We start from the raw sequence: 15,315 nt of genomic DNA, 5'->3' as shown, positions 1-15,315 counted from the left end.
GACAATGCGTGTTTATGATTGGAGGAGAATATTACCCATAAAGTCCAGTCGAAGGCTCCGCCTATGCTTATAGAACACGGGTTACAATATTGTAACTCGTGTTACATACGGTAATACACAAAACGATGACTATCATATTGTGATATGACATCAATGAACATATCACAACTTTCCTAGAGATAATACCACAACTACTGTTTTACAATCTCTATCCTAACCCAAATTTCTCCATTTCTTCCATTTAATCAGCAGTTTCTTTACTCTGTAACTAAGTTGAATGGCAAACAGAACAAGGGCTGCTCTTCATACCATCAACTTGCTGATTGCACAAAGTTGCATTCATGGGCGTGACATTGTGAGGCTTCACCAGGACGTGAGACGAGGCAGGCCACAAAGAAATCCTCAAGGCCACAATATGCCTTAAACAAGCAAACGGGAAAAATGCACAAAAGGCGTTTATGAAACTGGCCTCTATTAACATATGTAAGCATAAATACTCTCCGATTCAAACGGCTGTGCCATGTTGCACTCTCGCCTTCTTCTGAGCATACGTTCATGCAGGGGCAAGCGCATGGACAAAAAAAGCAGCACAGTCAGTAAATGTGGGCAGTGAGTGTTTCAACTCAAACAGAGGAAAATAAGTAGGGTTAGACAACTGTAGAGCGGGAAAACAAAGCCCACACAGCAGTGTAAGAAGAGAATATTGCAGCCTCTGTCAATGTAGAAGTGTGTGTGTGAGAGAGAAAGAGCCACTTGAGTCCCCACTTACCCGCAGCTATGGGTGATTTCCTCTCATCCAGAAGCTGAATGGCGGTGCTGGCCAATACAACACTCTTGTTTTCTGATCCTAAGCCACACACATAAAAGCACATACAAGCACAGGCACACAGACAGAGTTCACATCACATATCATCATTCCGTATTAGTTTGAAACTGACCACAGGGTAATTAGAGAGAGAAACAGAACATGAATACCACAGAGTACTATTTCATGGCTACAGCTAACTGCCACGGTTCTGAGAGGAAGAGTGCATCCAAGGCAAGTCCGGCAAGTAAATAAGAGGCTTTCAGATCACTTGTATTAGCTTGCACTAATGGAAAGCCTGAGGCTGAGGACAGATGAGAACACATTCTCCCTTTGGAAAGGAAACCATTTCGTAGAGACGTAGTTAAAACTGCAACTGCGTGAGGTGCTCGTGTGTGTTTTTTTTGGTAAGTGTGTGTCTATATGTGCGTTCTGGCCAAGTCACAATGGAAAGGGCTGAACCTCCTCCTAACGTATCTTATTTCAACCCACAGCAATCAGTGCTGTCCACAAGAACACAGCCCAGAATTAATAAGGGAGGAAGGAGAGTTAGATATGCATGGCGAGAGAAAACAACCAAATATGGGTGAAAGAGGAAAAGCGGGGACGAAGGACATTTGAAAAAGGTCTTTCTAAATCATGTGAAAATCATCATTTTAATTGTGCATTTGGCCAAATGTGAGTGTGGCTACTATGGTGGTGCCAGTCTCAGAGTGACATCAGTTTCATTATCGCACACTAATAATGGTGACTGTGTAGAACGGAAAATAATTTAAAAGTAATAACTGACCAAGCCCAAAAACACTTGACTTCATGGGGAGAATTGACTGACCTGAGTTGAAAGGTAGAGAGTAGACAAAGGTACCAGGAACTTGTTCTGCTGCTCTCTTGTACCACAGGGGAAAGTGATCGGCGTTGAACACCCCCTCTTTGTCTTCAGCTGTCAGAAAGTCTCTTGAAGCAGACAGGAAACAAAGTTGTTGAAGATACAGAGGATGTATAAACCCAAAGCACTATATATCTATTGATTGGAATCATAAACAAAGAGACAATCAACACATGCACTGCAAGGCATGTGTATACATGTGCATTCATACATATACTGCAGACTGAATATGTACACTCAGCATACTTACTGGTTCGTAAGCTCGTCGGGCACCACAAACAGGTTAATTCTGGACAGGCCTGTTCTTGAGCCCAGGTAGGCTATCTCCACCCCTTTATCAGAGTTCCTGTGTAGAACAACTACATACAGTAACCTGCATTTGTGCACAATCATAATTTGCTATCAGCAACAATAAAACAAAAAGGAGGCTTTTACAAGAGCCTTAGATGTTTTGGTTTTCTGTAGAGTAAAGGGAGGTATTTTACTCCAGGATTCAGTTTGTGTTGAGTTTATGCAGAAACCTTTTCCGTGTTAGATAAGAACATGGAAAAGAAAGAGTAGAATGGGTCACACACTCAGACTTATTGAGCACGAGGCTCGTCCAGTAGGCCTCCAAAGGGGCAGTCACCACCACGTCAAAGAGAACCTCCTGAATCAGCTCCTTATCACCTAACAAAACAAATATATACTAATGTATATATATTCACCAACCAGCCATAATACATGAAATATACTGAATTATATGAGCAGAGAGAGGAATGGAGGATTTGTAGAAGAGTTTAACTGACATTGTAGGTGGGGTTCGTGTCCACTGAGGTAGAGTTTGATTGCCTCTATCTGGGACAAGTGGCGGTGCTCTGGGTGCTCATCTGTGTTGCAGTACGTCCTACAGTATAACAAGAATGGACAATAAGGACGTTGGTTATAATAACATGCAACACAGACGTAATTGACAACAGCTTTTAGATATAGATCGGACATAAAGTCCAGTTGCTTTCAGTTACTTTTGCATTGCAAGGCAACTATGATGAATACAATGTGGAGTATAAACAAAGAAGGTTTTCCCATTTACAAGCATTAGTTTGAAAAGCGTTTACAGTAATTTATTTAGATGTTGGTTCCCAATCCTGGTAACCACAATTCAACAAGTGACACAAGCCATCAAATCAAAGTCCTGCAGATTACAAAGCTGTTATATTAGTATTATATTGCAGTTAGGTTGTAGATTTTTTTGATTTTTACAAGTACAGAGTATTTTTAGGATATAGTCCAATCACAGTGTGCCTTGAATAAGGGATGTGGATTATATTGTCAGAACAGAAACCTACAGCATCGCTGACAAACTCTCACCATTCATCTGCCAGCGCTACATCAGGATGCTCCAAGTCATGAAGTCCTGGGAAAAAAACAAGAACTATACATCTCATATCTCATATATAACTTGAGAAGCAAAAGCACTCAATATAAACTCATAATAATAGTGGTAGGCATAGACACTTAAAATGCACACACACTCTTAAACACACACACCAGGGTTGAGAAATGTGTTTTTTGAATGGATGTGATAGGTCTGATTAGATCAGGAAGAGCCAAGTCATGCTCAGAGCGCTCTGCATGATGGACATGTTTAGAAAAGCACACATACATAGACACAGACACGGACACACTCTACATGAATATTAACATGAGGCTGGAGATGAAAATACACACTGAGGTACACGTAGGCTAGGGCACACATATGCACTGTGAAGACATGGACACTCCTAATGAGCCAAGAAAGAAATATTTAACTTCCAATCGCGGCTTTCAAGTTTATTATCACTCCATTAATATTGAATGTGTGTGTGTAGGTTTGTGTGTTTGTGTGTGTGAGTGAGTGTGAGTGATTATGCTACTTTCTTACTAACGTAACACATTTTTATTTGCAATACTTTAGTGATGTTAAAGTGGATCCATCCACTTTGTGAAAATGCCCACTTAAGCATATAGTAAGTGCATATAGTTGATGAGTGCTTTAAAAAAACTCCTCAGTACAGTTTTTTTTTAATCTGTAACTGAAAAAACGTAAAATTAAGAAATGAAAAATGTAAACATGGTAACATAATAAAAAATGTAACACTATAAGCCTTACAAATGAACTGGTCCTCTCAAGGCGTTATAGTTTTAATTAAATGAACCGACAAGCGCAGACAACATATTACACATTTTAGGCAATCAGAAGCCAGAGCTGACTGCAGTCATTATTGACCCCAATTAGGCTTTCTGTGACACAATTATAAAGCTGCTTATCTTTAGAAAATTTTAAATATATAAAATGTAAATTATATAAAACAAATATTTCTCTTTTCCCCTGTATAAAAGGCTCGAACGAGTACAGTATGTTGATAATACTAATAGTAAAATAATATACATATATAAATAACAGTAAAATTCTGAAAGTATAGGATTTTTACTTGTAATGGGGGGGGGGGGGGGGGGTAGAGCATAATAGACCACAAACGATCCAGGAAACAAATGACTAGAAGTCAATAATGCAGATAACATAAAAAGGGAGGATTTCCTACCTTCCTCTACTGTGACATTCCCTCTGAAAAAATACTTTCCATGGCCTCTGGAAAGAGCTATCCCTAGACTAAAAACAAATGACAACATTTCTTTCTCAAATGACAACTCACCAGTTATTTTTTGTGCAAAGACATTCAGTATTTCTAAACTCTGAAGTTGTTCTAAACTCCGTTCACTGTTCACAGAAATCTCTCCAGTTTTCTTACCTGAAAGGAGTCCCCTTGATGTCTGTGTAGTAGTAATCATTATGCAACACTAGTACACGTTTCTGAAATAAAAGAGATGAAAACATTTTATTTTACGCTGCAGTAAACAGTAGGCAGTGCGATGGCAGTTATCTGATGTGATTCCCTGCAGTCTGGCTCCATCTAGTGGTGCAGGGAATACATGCTGTGGTTGTCACAGGACCTGCTACATTGCAGATGGATGTGTGTTTTTGCAGTGTGTGAGTAGTTGGATACGGTTTGTGAATATGCATCTGTGTACATTTGAGAGTGTGTGTGTGTGTGTCTGTATTAACATATTGAATGCTTAATAATCAGGCTGATGTATAATGCTCTTTACTAAGCTTTGAAAATGCAAAGTGTGCACACACACACACCTGACTGCCTCTCTCTCTCTCTCTCTCTCTCTCTCTCTCTCTCTCTCACTCTCTCTCTCTCTCAGATAGGAAAGTAGTAAAAGAGAATCATTGGGCTGCTGTCTCTCCAGTACTCAGCAGCATGTGCTTGGTGGAGATAACGGGCTCACACTCATAGACAGAAACACACCCATGCTGCAGAGCAAACAAAATCGGAAACAAAATCCCTAAGTCAATCCTGTACATCACTGTGCCAAGTGTGACAACCCCCTGGCAGAGTGGATTCTCCCTGCTGAGTATTTTCACTGGCTCGCCCTTTGGAACCATCAGGAAAGTGCTTGTTTGTGTGAATTATGGATTCCTCACCCCTTTGTCAACACTCTTCTTCACCTCCATGGAGAAGGTCCCTGTCTTCCTGTTGACCATGGCATTCCTCAGCTAGCGGCACAAAGAACATACCAAATCTGACACATCAGATTTACACTGAGAAAGGTACTGTTATGATGCTTCATGCAGCTTTACAAGAGTCTCACCGTGTCATCCTTATCCTCCCATTCCACCTCAGACAGATCCACACTGCTGTAGTTTGGCTTCTTTCGCTTCTTGCCATCTCCATACTGAACACACAGGCCCATGTGAACATGCATGCATGCACAGACAGATACTATACTCTATACTGCACCATACTACAGCTGCAACTAATGTTTCATTTTCTTCACTATCAATTCATCTATATATTTTTTAAACGTATTAAACTCGTCATTATAATCCCAATTTCTATGAGCCCAACATTCTCAATTAGTTTGTTTTGTTTAAAACCCAGTAGAATTACAATAAGATAAACAAGACAAAAGCATAATAACAAATAAATGATAATGTACATAAATGATGTATTTTCTGTCAGGACAGGGGACAGTTTAGTTTAGCTTAGCACAAAGATTGGAAGCAAGGGGAAACAATTAACCTGGCTCTGTTCAACATTACAGAAAAAGTCCACACTATCTGCACATTGAAAGCACAAAAAAAAACAAGTTGTAGTTTTACAGGGAGTCAATTCATTTCGTTCAATACCGTAGGTAAGCAAATGTACGATAACAGCCAATTTGAATACCGCAGTGTGCAACCCTAGAGTGGTGTCATCACTGTGAGGCTACGCAAGGTTAATTGTCTCTTGGTGGTAGCTTCATACTGAACAGACAAATGTGATCGTCTCATCTAACCCTTGGCAAAGAACCAGAATATGTGTATTACCTGAAATGTCAAAATATTCATTTAAGCGACTGGTTATTGAAGCACAGCACCTGCAAGGACGACTTGTCTTCTTCATATCAAGCCAAATTTAAACCAAAAACAACGGTCATCCCCTCTCTGGCTACCTGACTCACCCTGTTTGATATGGACATTAAATAGTCACTGGAGGCCAGAGTATTGGGTGTATTAGCGTGTACTATATGTGCGCACTTATGTGCGACTCCCCCTCTTCATTCATCTGTCAGTGAGGACAGACTCCCACCCCTCATTAGTTGTTAAACGCTGTTTATTAACGTCTTTAATCAGACTGCAATTAAACCATCTGTTTGTCTGTCTGTCTCACTGTCTGTTCTGTCCTCTTCCCTTCTCCTCACATCCCTCCATATCTCTCCTCTTTGTCACCCTGCACCTATTCTCACGTTAAGCAGGTTGCTTGCACTCATCAATCTCCATCCCCTCCCTGTCTGCACTCTCTCCCCTCATCCTCTTGTGAGAGGAGTGAGCGTGTACAATAGAGTTAATCACAGCCATTCAGAAGCTGTATCTCTGTCTATTCACAGCACAGCGGAGGCCTGGAACACACTCTCCTCATCTACATACCACCACGCAGCCAATACACACACGCACACACACACACACACACACACACACACACACTGCACGCACGGCACATGGTGTACCCACACAACTACGCACACATTTTCCATGTCAATCGGCATCGCAATATGACAATGAAATCAGTAATTGACTTGCTATGAACTCAAGAGTAAGTATTCCTAAGTCCCTTGTATGAAATAAATGAATACATTTGAACTTCAATCCCTGCGCCCTAAAAGGGATTGTCATGATAACAAGGTTTGTACTCAGTTAACTTGTTAGAGGCATCTGAATGGTGCTGGAGGTAATACTCACAAGTGGCCGTAGATCTGGATGGGTGAGGATGTAGCCGTTGTTGGTGATTGCAAAGGCATAGCCGTGAATACCCAGCTAGGAAGGATACACACAAACACACACACACACACCGAATGGATGCATGATAAGTAAATCTGCCCTAATCAAGCTCTTTGTGGTGAAACTCACAGAACTGCACTGCGCAAGGAGGGTGGTGTAATTAATCTACGTCCGTACAAATAACACACTTTCAAATGTCAAAATCTTACACCCAACCAACCAAGCGTCAGATCGTCAAGTAAAAACAATCTGCACAGGGGATGTAGCGGGGGACACTATCAAAATGCATTAGTGTACATAGTGTATCATTTTCCTATCACTATTGGATTTAGGGAAGGAGACGTGAATAATCAGTGTCAAAACTTATACAAAACCTTTGATTTATCTGCTACTGGATTTGGCATTCGATTACTGCACTGCGGAGTTGGACTGGCGTACGTGCAGATATAAAAAATATAAATCCTTTCAAGTATCCTTTTTACTGACTTAGCATCCAGATGAATGGCACACTCACAAAGGGAATATTCACACATTCATAAAAGGTGTGATGCTATCGAGGTGTATCTCATATAGCCATTGAGGTCTATAATCATGTGCAGCGATGTAACTAAATGATGTTCGGAGCAGTACCTTATATTTGGGGATGGTCTTGAGCAGCTCAGAGACAGGTACATCTGTGCCAACCACCCCTAGCAGAATACCACGGTTTCTCTGGAAGCACACACATTAGGATTATTTTTAAATTGCATTTGAAAGGTTATTAAACAACACAGTATCTTACCAATCCACTGTTCACGACATAAACAATGTCAATCTATAGTATATATTCATTAATTAGTGATGCTCTACTGTATCCTAATTTACAGACTCTAATCAAACTTAAATTAATTTGACAAACAATTAACCATTATTTCACAGTTTGTGTCTTTTGTTTCAAAGCTTAATCCCCCGTTATGTAATACATAATGCAATATGTACTTGCATTATGTTTTCAATTAAGCTAAACTGTTTGTTGGAGAAAACTAATTGGATAAACATGATGGTAGTGACAGTGGATGTGCTATTGGTTGTATAGCATTTTATGTGCACTTACAGTCTCATTCTTGGTACTGAACACTGGCATTGCCACTGTGGTCATCAGAACCGGACCTTGACCGTCATCCATCTGAGTGAGTCATGAGGGAAGAAAAGTGAAAGATAGCAATTGAGAGGGTGAGAGAGAGAGAGAGAGAGAGAGAGAGAGAGAGAGAGAGAGAGAGAGAGAGAGAGAGAAGGGAAGGGAGAAGAGGGAAGCTAATGATGAAACATTATCTTTATAGTCACAGAAGAAAAGTCTCTACACAACACATTGCATGGTATCATACACATTGTGTGAATCTTGTCACACTCATTGAGTGATTATCTCAAGCTGCATTACTCTCGTTCCTTCAGTAGTGAACCTGATAGGATGTCTGCTGCAGACCTAGTCATGTTATCTTCTTGAGGGACCTACAAAACTCCCATGACATGTTTTATTCATGTTTATTATTTGCCTTAAAATGTGTCCAATCACCAGCCTGCCTTTGATCTCTTGCAGAATAAGCTTATCCAAAGGCAGTGCTTCTAGTTTGGATCTGGTATCTTCACTCCCTAAAGACTACTGGAATAATTATGACATTTATCTTTCCAGCGGCTTTCTGTATCTGACGACGGCATCCATTAGAGATGAAAGCTTGACACTGTTGTGAAGACACTGGAGGAGGGCTTCCCACTCTGCAAAAAGTGGGCCGACCTTGTCCACTCAGAAATGTCAAAACTGTCTAAATGTTAGTCACTCACGCAGTTTACGTTGAAGTCACCACAAGTAATTGGTCCATTAAGTGCAAAATGAATCCCAGAACAAAATGCACAGTTGTGTTGAGTTAGAGATGACAACATAAAAGATAAATCATGTTGCATTTGATCCTTTTCTGCTGCAGCAATCAATAGAGAATCAGTCTGTTAGACTGACTTTAACATGAGATTCCACACGTTCTCTCACTGAAATACTTAACTGAACATAACATACTTCCTGTACACTCTCTTTCCTCCAGCGCGCACCCCCATTTTACCTCCAGTAATAATAGGTGATGACAGGAAACTGCTAGCATGCATTCTGTCTTCCTCGGGCACTGGGAAAAGGGGAATTGGTGACCTGCTTGGAGAAAGCTAGTAAGAGCAATGCAGGACGGAGGACTGGACATCAAAGAGAGAACAAAACACACCCAAGTACAGCTGCTGTAGCAATAGACACCCTTGCTGCTGGTGAACGGGATCGATCAAAGGACAGCGAAAGCGAGCAGAGCCTCATCTAAAAATATAAAATCTATTTCCAAGTTCAGATCTATTGGATCATATATCACGGCTGGGCAAACGTATGGACTGATCCCCATGAGCTGTTGTTGAGCAGTCCTATCAAATGCGTACTTTTTGCACAACACTAACCTAACATGCTTTTATTTTCAGTATATGTGCATTTGGTGTAAATCAGGCTTGCCCAGCTGCTCTGGGAAATTACATACTATAATTAAGCAGATAACAAAAGCAACCGCATCTGTAGGATTCAAAGCCAACAGTACAGCTACAAAGGATCCTCACTTACCCTAACCCAGAGGAGGAGAGACCTTTAAACCTGTGCTTCATTATACAAACCCGGGAGGCAAAAGAGACACTTCCTTGAACCCTAAATAAGTGTCCTCCAACATGACTGTGCTGCAAGTCCCTCTGTATCTAGAATTTTATATATAATACATAACCTGCAACCTCTAATGCAAGGTCAGAACTCAACACACATTTGGACCAAATCCGCATCATGATTTCCTCCGTGACTTTATCTGTATTAGTCAGAACAAATTGGGTGTGTAAGTCCTTTCCCCTGCTGCGGGTCAGAGAATGAAAAATAACCCCTCTAGGCTGTTATTCACCCGCTGACACAAACACACACACATGCCCACACACTTGCACCCCTTAGAGGGCTCAGATGCACCCACCCTGCCCTGTGTTTGCGGTCTAGGACACCTCGTAATCTAAGTTGCTTTGACAAATTGTGTTCTGGTGGACGAGGTGACCCTTGTTTCCTTGGAGACCGGCTTTAATGATGTTGGTGTGTGTGTAAGCCCTTGAGCCAAAGCACCCCGTAGGTTCCTGAGAGGAAACGAACATTTACCCAAAGGGGAGCAGAGATGGCACGGACAAGGCACACCTATGCTCTGAATTGCTTCAGTCACAATTAACGCTTTTGCTTTGAAATGGTGAAGTTTATCTTCATCCGCCACAACATTTTTAGGGGTGACCCCAAATAGTCGACTGTTCGATAACAATCTCACCCTCGCAGTGACGTGAAAATGTGGCAATGAAACAAAGAATCATTCATCATCCATACATTTTTTAAAAATGGCTATTTATTTAATATTTTATATATATATTTAATTGATGTATTTATTAACAAGAACACTCACATAAGCAGGTAGCACTATCAGAGCAATTGATATATTTTGAATGAGATAAAGATTCTGTAAAATCAGTGGGGGGAGGCGGCAGAAACAGCCGTTGGCTTGTGCTTCTCTCTCACGTTGATTGTCCCTTCGCCTCTCTGTCATTTCAATTATGTCTGTGAATTGATACAATGGCGAAAATTAAATTAGGAATGAAAGTTTCATATATAACCACGAAATGCCAGCAGAATAGGAAACCATGTAACTCTTTACGACGGCACCACGGACAGCGCCGCAACTACACACGCACACACACACACACACACACATACACACACACACACACACACACACGCACAAACCCTACGCACAGCAAACAGTGCTGACCGTTGTTCTGAAACAACAGCTCAGCAATAGTAATTGACCACTAATTTTGTTGTTTTTACTATTTTTCTATTGATACATACACGCTTTACCACCAAGGAAGAAAAAAAATATGATTATACGATCCGAAGACCTACGGCAAGACTTGACGAATCAGATTTGACCATGTAAATTCTTAGTCGGGGACACTCCTAGACATTTTGAACAGCTTACTACTTCATTTCATCATCCAAAGGTAATCAACTGCTCACAGCATTCTCATTTGTCTGGCTTCATGCTTTACCAAGTATCAATCTTGTTCTGTGAACTTCAGTGCAAAAACCATCTTCTCAACCCTGCATCCTTCAAGTTCTCTTTCCAACTTTGTCTTCAAATATCTTACATTCTCTCTCTCTCTCGCCCTTCCTACACTCGTCCTTCACTATACCCTCCACTCCACATTCATCTCACCCCCATCTCCCTCCCATCATCCCTGTGCTCCTGTGTCAGTTCATCCGACAGAGTGGGAAACAAAGCCAAATGAGGCAGAGCATGATGGATGAAGCTGGTGAGACGAGGGAGAGGGAGACGATCAGGAGAAGAGGGGATAGCACAGGTGTCGGGGGGGGGGGGGAGAGCTGGAGGGGGAAGCAGAGGAAGAAAGGGGAGGGGCTAGAAAGATTGTTGGGTCGCACTGAGAGGGATGGAGCAGAGAGGAAAAAGATAGGCTGAATGGTACATCTGGAAAGATGATACTCATCAGCCCTGGAACATAAATACCAGATGCTCATCACTTTCCTAACACTGAGCCAATCCCAGGAGTTTTGCCAACTTCTTATCAGACACTATCACCATGCAGGGTGTGTGTGTGTGGGGACTGTTGTGATTGTGCGCTCCTAGCACCGAGGCCAGAGCTGTGCTGGGATGATTATATGCAAAAAAAGCAGTGCAGATTCCTTGCTAATCCCAATTATCATCTCTAACAATGTAATATCTATTTCTGTTTTGTGCTGAGCTGCTTCAATGTCAATAAGCTTGGATCTATCACACTAACAGTACTATGTCAGACATATGGCCTGCCAGCTGTCTAATGGGACTGCTCTGTGCTCAGCTCATGCTGATGTGGGGGCAGAGCACTCTTCTGTTCCACCATCATTGTTATGATTATAAAGCTGCTTATCTCAACTCACATATGATTCACAAAACACTGGAACAAATACAACACTGAAAATAATAATAAGGCATCAGAACAGACCATCCCGCCAGTCATTACAGGCTATTGGATTTTCACCCAAAAGATGACAAAAAAGCTTTTTTCTGGAGAATTCCACCAAGACAAATAACACAGGCAATCTCGTTTTTCACACCAAAGTCACAAAAGAGCAAAAACATGGCCTCACACTTACACATATGGTCACACTGCCAGCCCCGGAGACACTGGCAAAGCACAGCCAACACAGCATCACTAATGATGAATGATTGTGAGCGTGTGCACAGACGTGTGCTTGATCAGACGTGCAGAGGAGAGCGATCAACTGAACCTTTGACAACCACAATGCATGGTTTGAATCAGGACGTTGAGGAGCGACATACGACACTGACACACAAGAAAATGCCATGAGTCAGTATGGTAGTTAGTTCACCCAAATTATACCATCATCCCGCAGAGATCAGAGACCAAAACGCACATGCACGTGAAATGCACATGAACACACACCAGGCCTCAACACAGCACAAAACAGCGATGACCTCAAATCAGATTTTTTTTTTTTACCTTTTGTGCTTGGGGGAGCTAAAGAGAACAGATTAAGGAGGAGGGGAGGAGAGAAAGGGTCAATACGTTTGTGGATAAGTGTTGGAAAGCCTTTCAGTGCATTTTCCACTGAATGGAGTGCCAGCATCTGTGGGCGTGTAAAATCCACTGTCATCGACTTTGACTGCAACTTTAAAAACAAGTGACTGTGTCAAGAGAGGAGAGCTTTATGGCTGGGAGGGTCACAGCAGAGGAAACAACACTTAAGCTGTTAGTGTTGAATCAGTGTTGGGTGAATGTACTTTGACTGTGATAAATGGGGATAATGAGGGCAAAGAGGGAAGGGGATAAGCAGAGGAAAACAGAAAAAGGAATATGAAGAGGATCGCAGGAAGAAATAATGCATTTTCATGGAGTGTTGATAGCCTGTGCGTTTTTCTGCTAGAGAGCACTTGCCTTTGTCTCCTTACATTTCTGAAGCTGTCTCTCATAATCCATTCGAAAAAATATTGGAAGACAAATGGCTACTATTCACTCTTTATGGCCAAGCAAAAATAACCAACAAAAGAGAAGCATTGCAGTATGTTGTGTGTATATTAAGGTTTAGAAGAGGATCCTATTTATTATATAAGGGCGTTATCCTTCAGGGCGTTTCAGGGATGATAATGTCTGTGCCACAGAATTATAACACATGGGACTTTAGCAATGCACGTGATTATATGAGCTTGCTGCAATATTAGAGTGAAAATCAACTGTGTTTGGCCAGGGTCTGAGGTTGAGAGATCATAGACCAACTCACCAATGTGCCACAGTGTGTTGTACTCATGCTAGACAACTCCCAAACACACACAGCAGTCCTTGACTTAATGGTTCCATCTGCTGCTCACACACACTTTCACACGTTCAGTCTGAGACGCACGAAGGGAAAACACAGTGTCAGGCCTCCGCCTGCATGTTGTCACTACTATTCTCCTTTGGATTTAAACAAGTCGTTCCTGAAGATGCTAGTGCACTTTCTTTGTCGAAAATCGATCACCGAATATTCTGTTTCCACAATCCAGTTTGTATGATAAGTAAAGACTGTGGGAACTGGAATCCAGTACCATGTAAGACATGGTATCAACTCACAGTGCTGTCGACGTAGGCCTCGGTCCACACCGTGTCGTGCTCCTGGTCGATCACCTTGGGACGACTCAGCACGTGGAGATACTCCATCACATTCTCTTGCACATCTGCCAATGTGGAAATCTGAGTGAAGTAGCCTGTTGGGCAGAGAGGGGAGGAAGAGGAGAGAAATGATGACGAATCATTTAACTTAGATGATTGGGAACAATGGAGAGTCTCCCAACACACTATGCTGCCCTGAAACAGAAATTAGATGTACAGTCTCTGTGTCTCAAAACTATTTCACATTGCAGCAAGTGTCACATCCGACATCAGCTTGGCGAAATAATCTAAGCCGTCACTCCCATTTTATTTACCTCTGTACCAAAGCACAGAAACTGTATCTGGCATACAGTATGGTAAGCAGCAGATATTTGCTTGATGAAGCAAACGGACACCTGGATACACGTATGAGTTATAGCTGAAGAATACCTCGCAGTGGCGTACGAGTGAGAGCAAACAAGCATGGGTTTGTGAATGAGTAAGTGGTATGTAAATCCCATAGGAAAGCCATTTCAGTTAAACCAAATGCGATGCCATTTCCTACGCCGGTAATGTCACCATTATGATGCTAATGTGAATGTGCAGGAGGGAATATACTGTTATGTCAGCAGGGGGGCAGAGTTGGGAAGAGAAAGAGAGGGAATCACGACAACAGTAAGATAGAGGGAGAGAGAGGACAAGATGTGACACTGAGAATAAGGGAAAAGAGAGAGACCACCACATTTTCATCCATCCATAAAAACAGCAAACTGCCTTCATCACCGTGAGGCAGTCAAGGAGAAAATCATAGCTGGAGGAAATAGATTTTGGGGTCATCGTTCCTGGCAACGACCTTCACTCCACAGGGAGTAAACGAGCTAGAATCTAGATACACAGATCCATGAAGGATGCCACATGTCCTACCAATGAACTAAGGATATGGTACACTGACACTGGAAGAATTAAAGCCACATGATTACTGCAATCACTATAGCGACAAGAATGCACTGGCCCCCGAACTTGACCTGGAAGTGAACCTCGACAACTTCCTCCTTTTCATCCTCAGAGACATTCGGTTTCTGGCTATTATTCCAGCAGACAGTACAATGACAACACACACATCGCACAGACTCGCATCGCACACAAAGCGAGCTGCCTCAGTCTCACTGCATCGTTCATCACAGTGGTAAGTGACGAATGACTGCTCCCTCTGGAAGGCTGAGGGCATCCTTCAGGCTGAGCCACCGGGGCCAGTGAGATGAGCTGGGGAGAGAAACAATGAATGCTCCCTCCTTTCAGTGACATGCTACACCTGTCGTCCACACAGGACAGGGCAGCCACAGCATGGTCTGGTCAGGCATTAATATCCTTTTAAAGGACCATGGTCTGGGTGATATGCAGGCAAAAACGCTTATTATTTATCTTCTGTGGCAGAAAACGGTCAATGGTATAGCGCTTTTCTAGACCTCCAATTATTTTAGCAGCACAACTTGTGCTGCGACACTTAGCATTTCTATAAAAATATACTTTGCTCCAATCACAGGCCATAAGGAGAGATTTTGA

At 42.0% G+C, this 15,315-nt stretch overlaps 1 protein-coding gene across 1 annotated transcript in view; it reads right to left on the bottom strand.

Moving 5' to 3' along the window:
* cacna2d3a (calcium channel, voltage-dependent, alpha 2/delta subunit 3a) overlaps positions 1-15,315 on the bottom strand; it is a 105,431-nt gene that overhangs the window by 29,424 nt on the left and 60,692 nt on the right. Inside the window, exons 12-26 of the mRNA XM_079273539.1 lie at positions 13,735-13,868; positions 12,628-12,645; positions 8,132-8,203; positions 7,669-7,749; positions 7,000-7,074; positions 5,370-5,453; positions 5,203-5,274; positions 4,463-4,524; positions 4,256-4,323; positions 3,042-3,087; positions 2,480-2,577; positions 2,267-2,360; positions 1,942-2,037; positions 1,638-1,759; positions 770-847 (exon numbers count right to left, since the gene is read on the bottom strand). Coding sequence (XP_079129665.1) covers positions 770-847; positions 1,638-1,759; positions 1,942-2,037; positions 2,267-2,360; positions 2,480-2,577; positions 3,042-3,087; positions 4,256-4,323; positions 4,463-4,524; positions 5,203-5,274; positions 5,370-5,453; positions 7,000-7,074; positions 7,669-7,749; positions 8,132-8,203; positions 12,628-12,645; positions 13,735-13,868 — 1,200 coding nt within the window. The remainder of the gene's footprint in view (positions 1-769; positions 848-1,637; positions 1,760-1,941; positions 2,038-2,266; positions 2,361-2,479; positions 2,578-3,041; positions 3,088-4,255; positions 4,324-4,462; positions 4,525-5,202; positions 5,275-5,369; positions 5,454-6,999; positions 7,075-7,668; positions 7,750-8,131; positions 8,204-12,627; positions 12,646-13,734; positions 13,869-15,315) is intronic.

This window comes from Melanostigma gelatinosum, assembly GCF_949748355.1.
Source record: "Melanostigma gelatinosum genome assembly, chromosome: 8".
Classification (NCBI taxonomy): domain Eukaryota; kingdom Metazoa; phylum Chordata; class Actinopteri; order Perciformes; family Zoarcidae; genus Melanostigma; species Melanostigma gelatinosum.
This window is presented reverse-complemented; position numbering and strand designations above follow the sequence as displayed.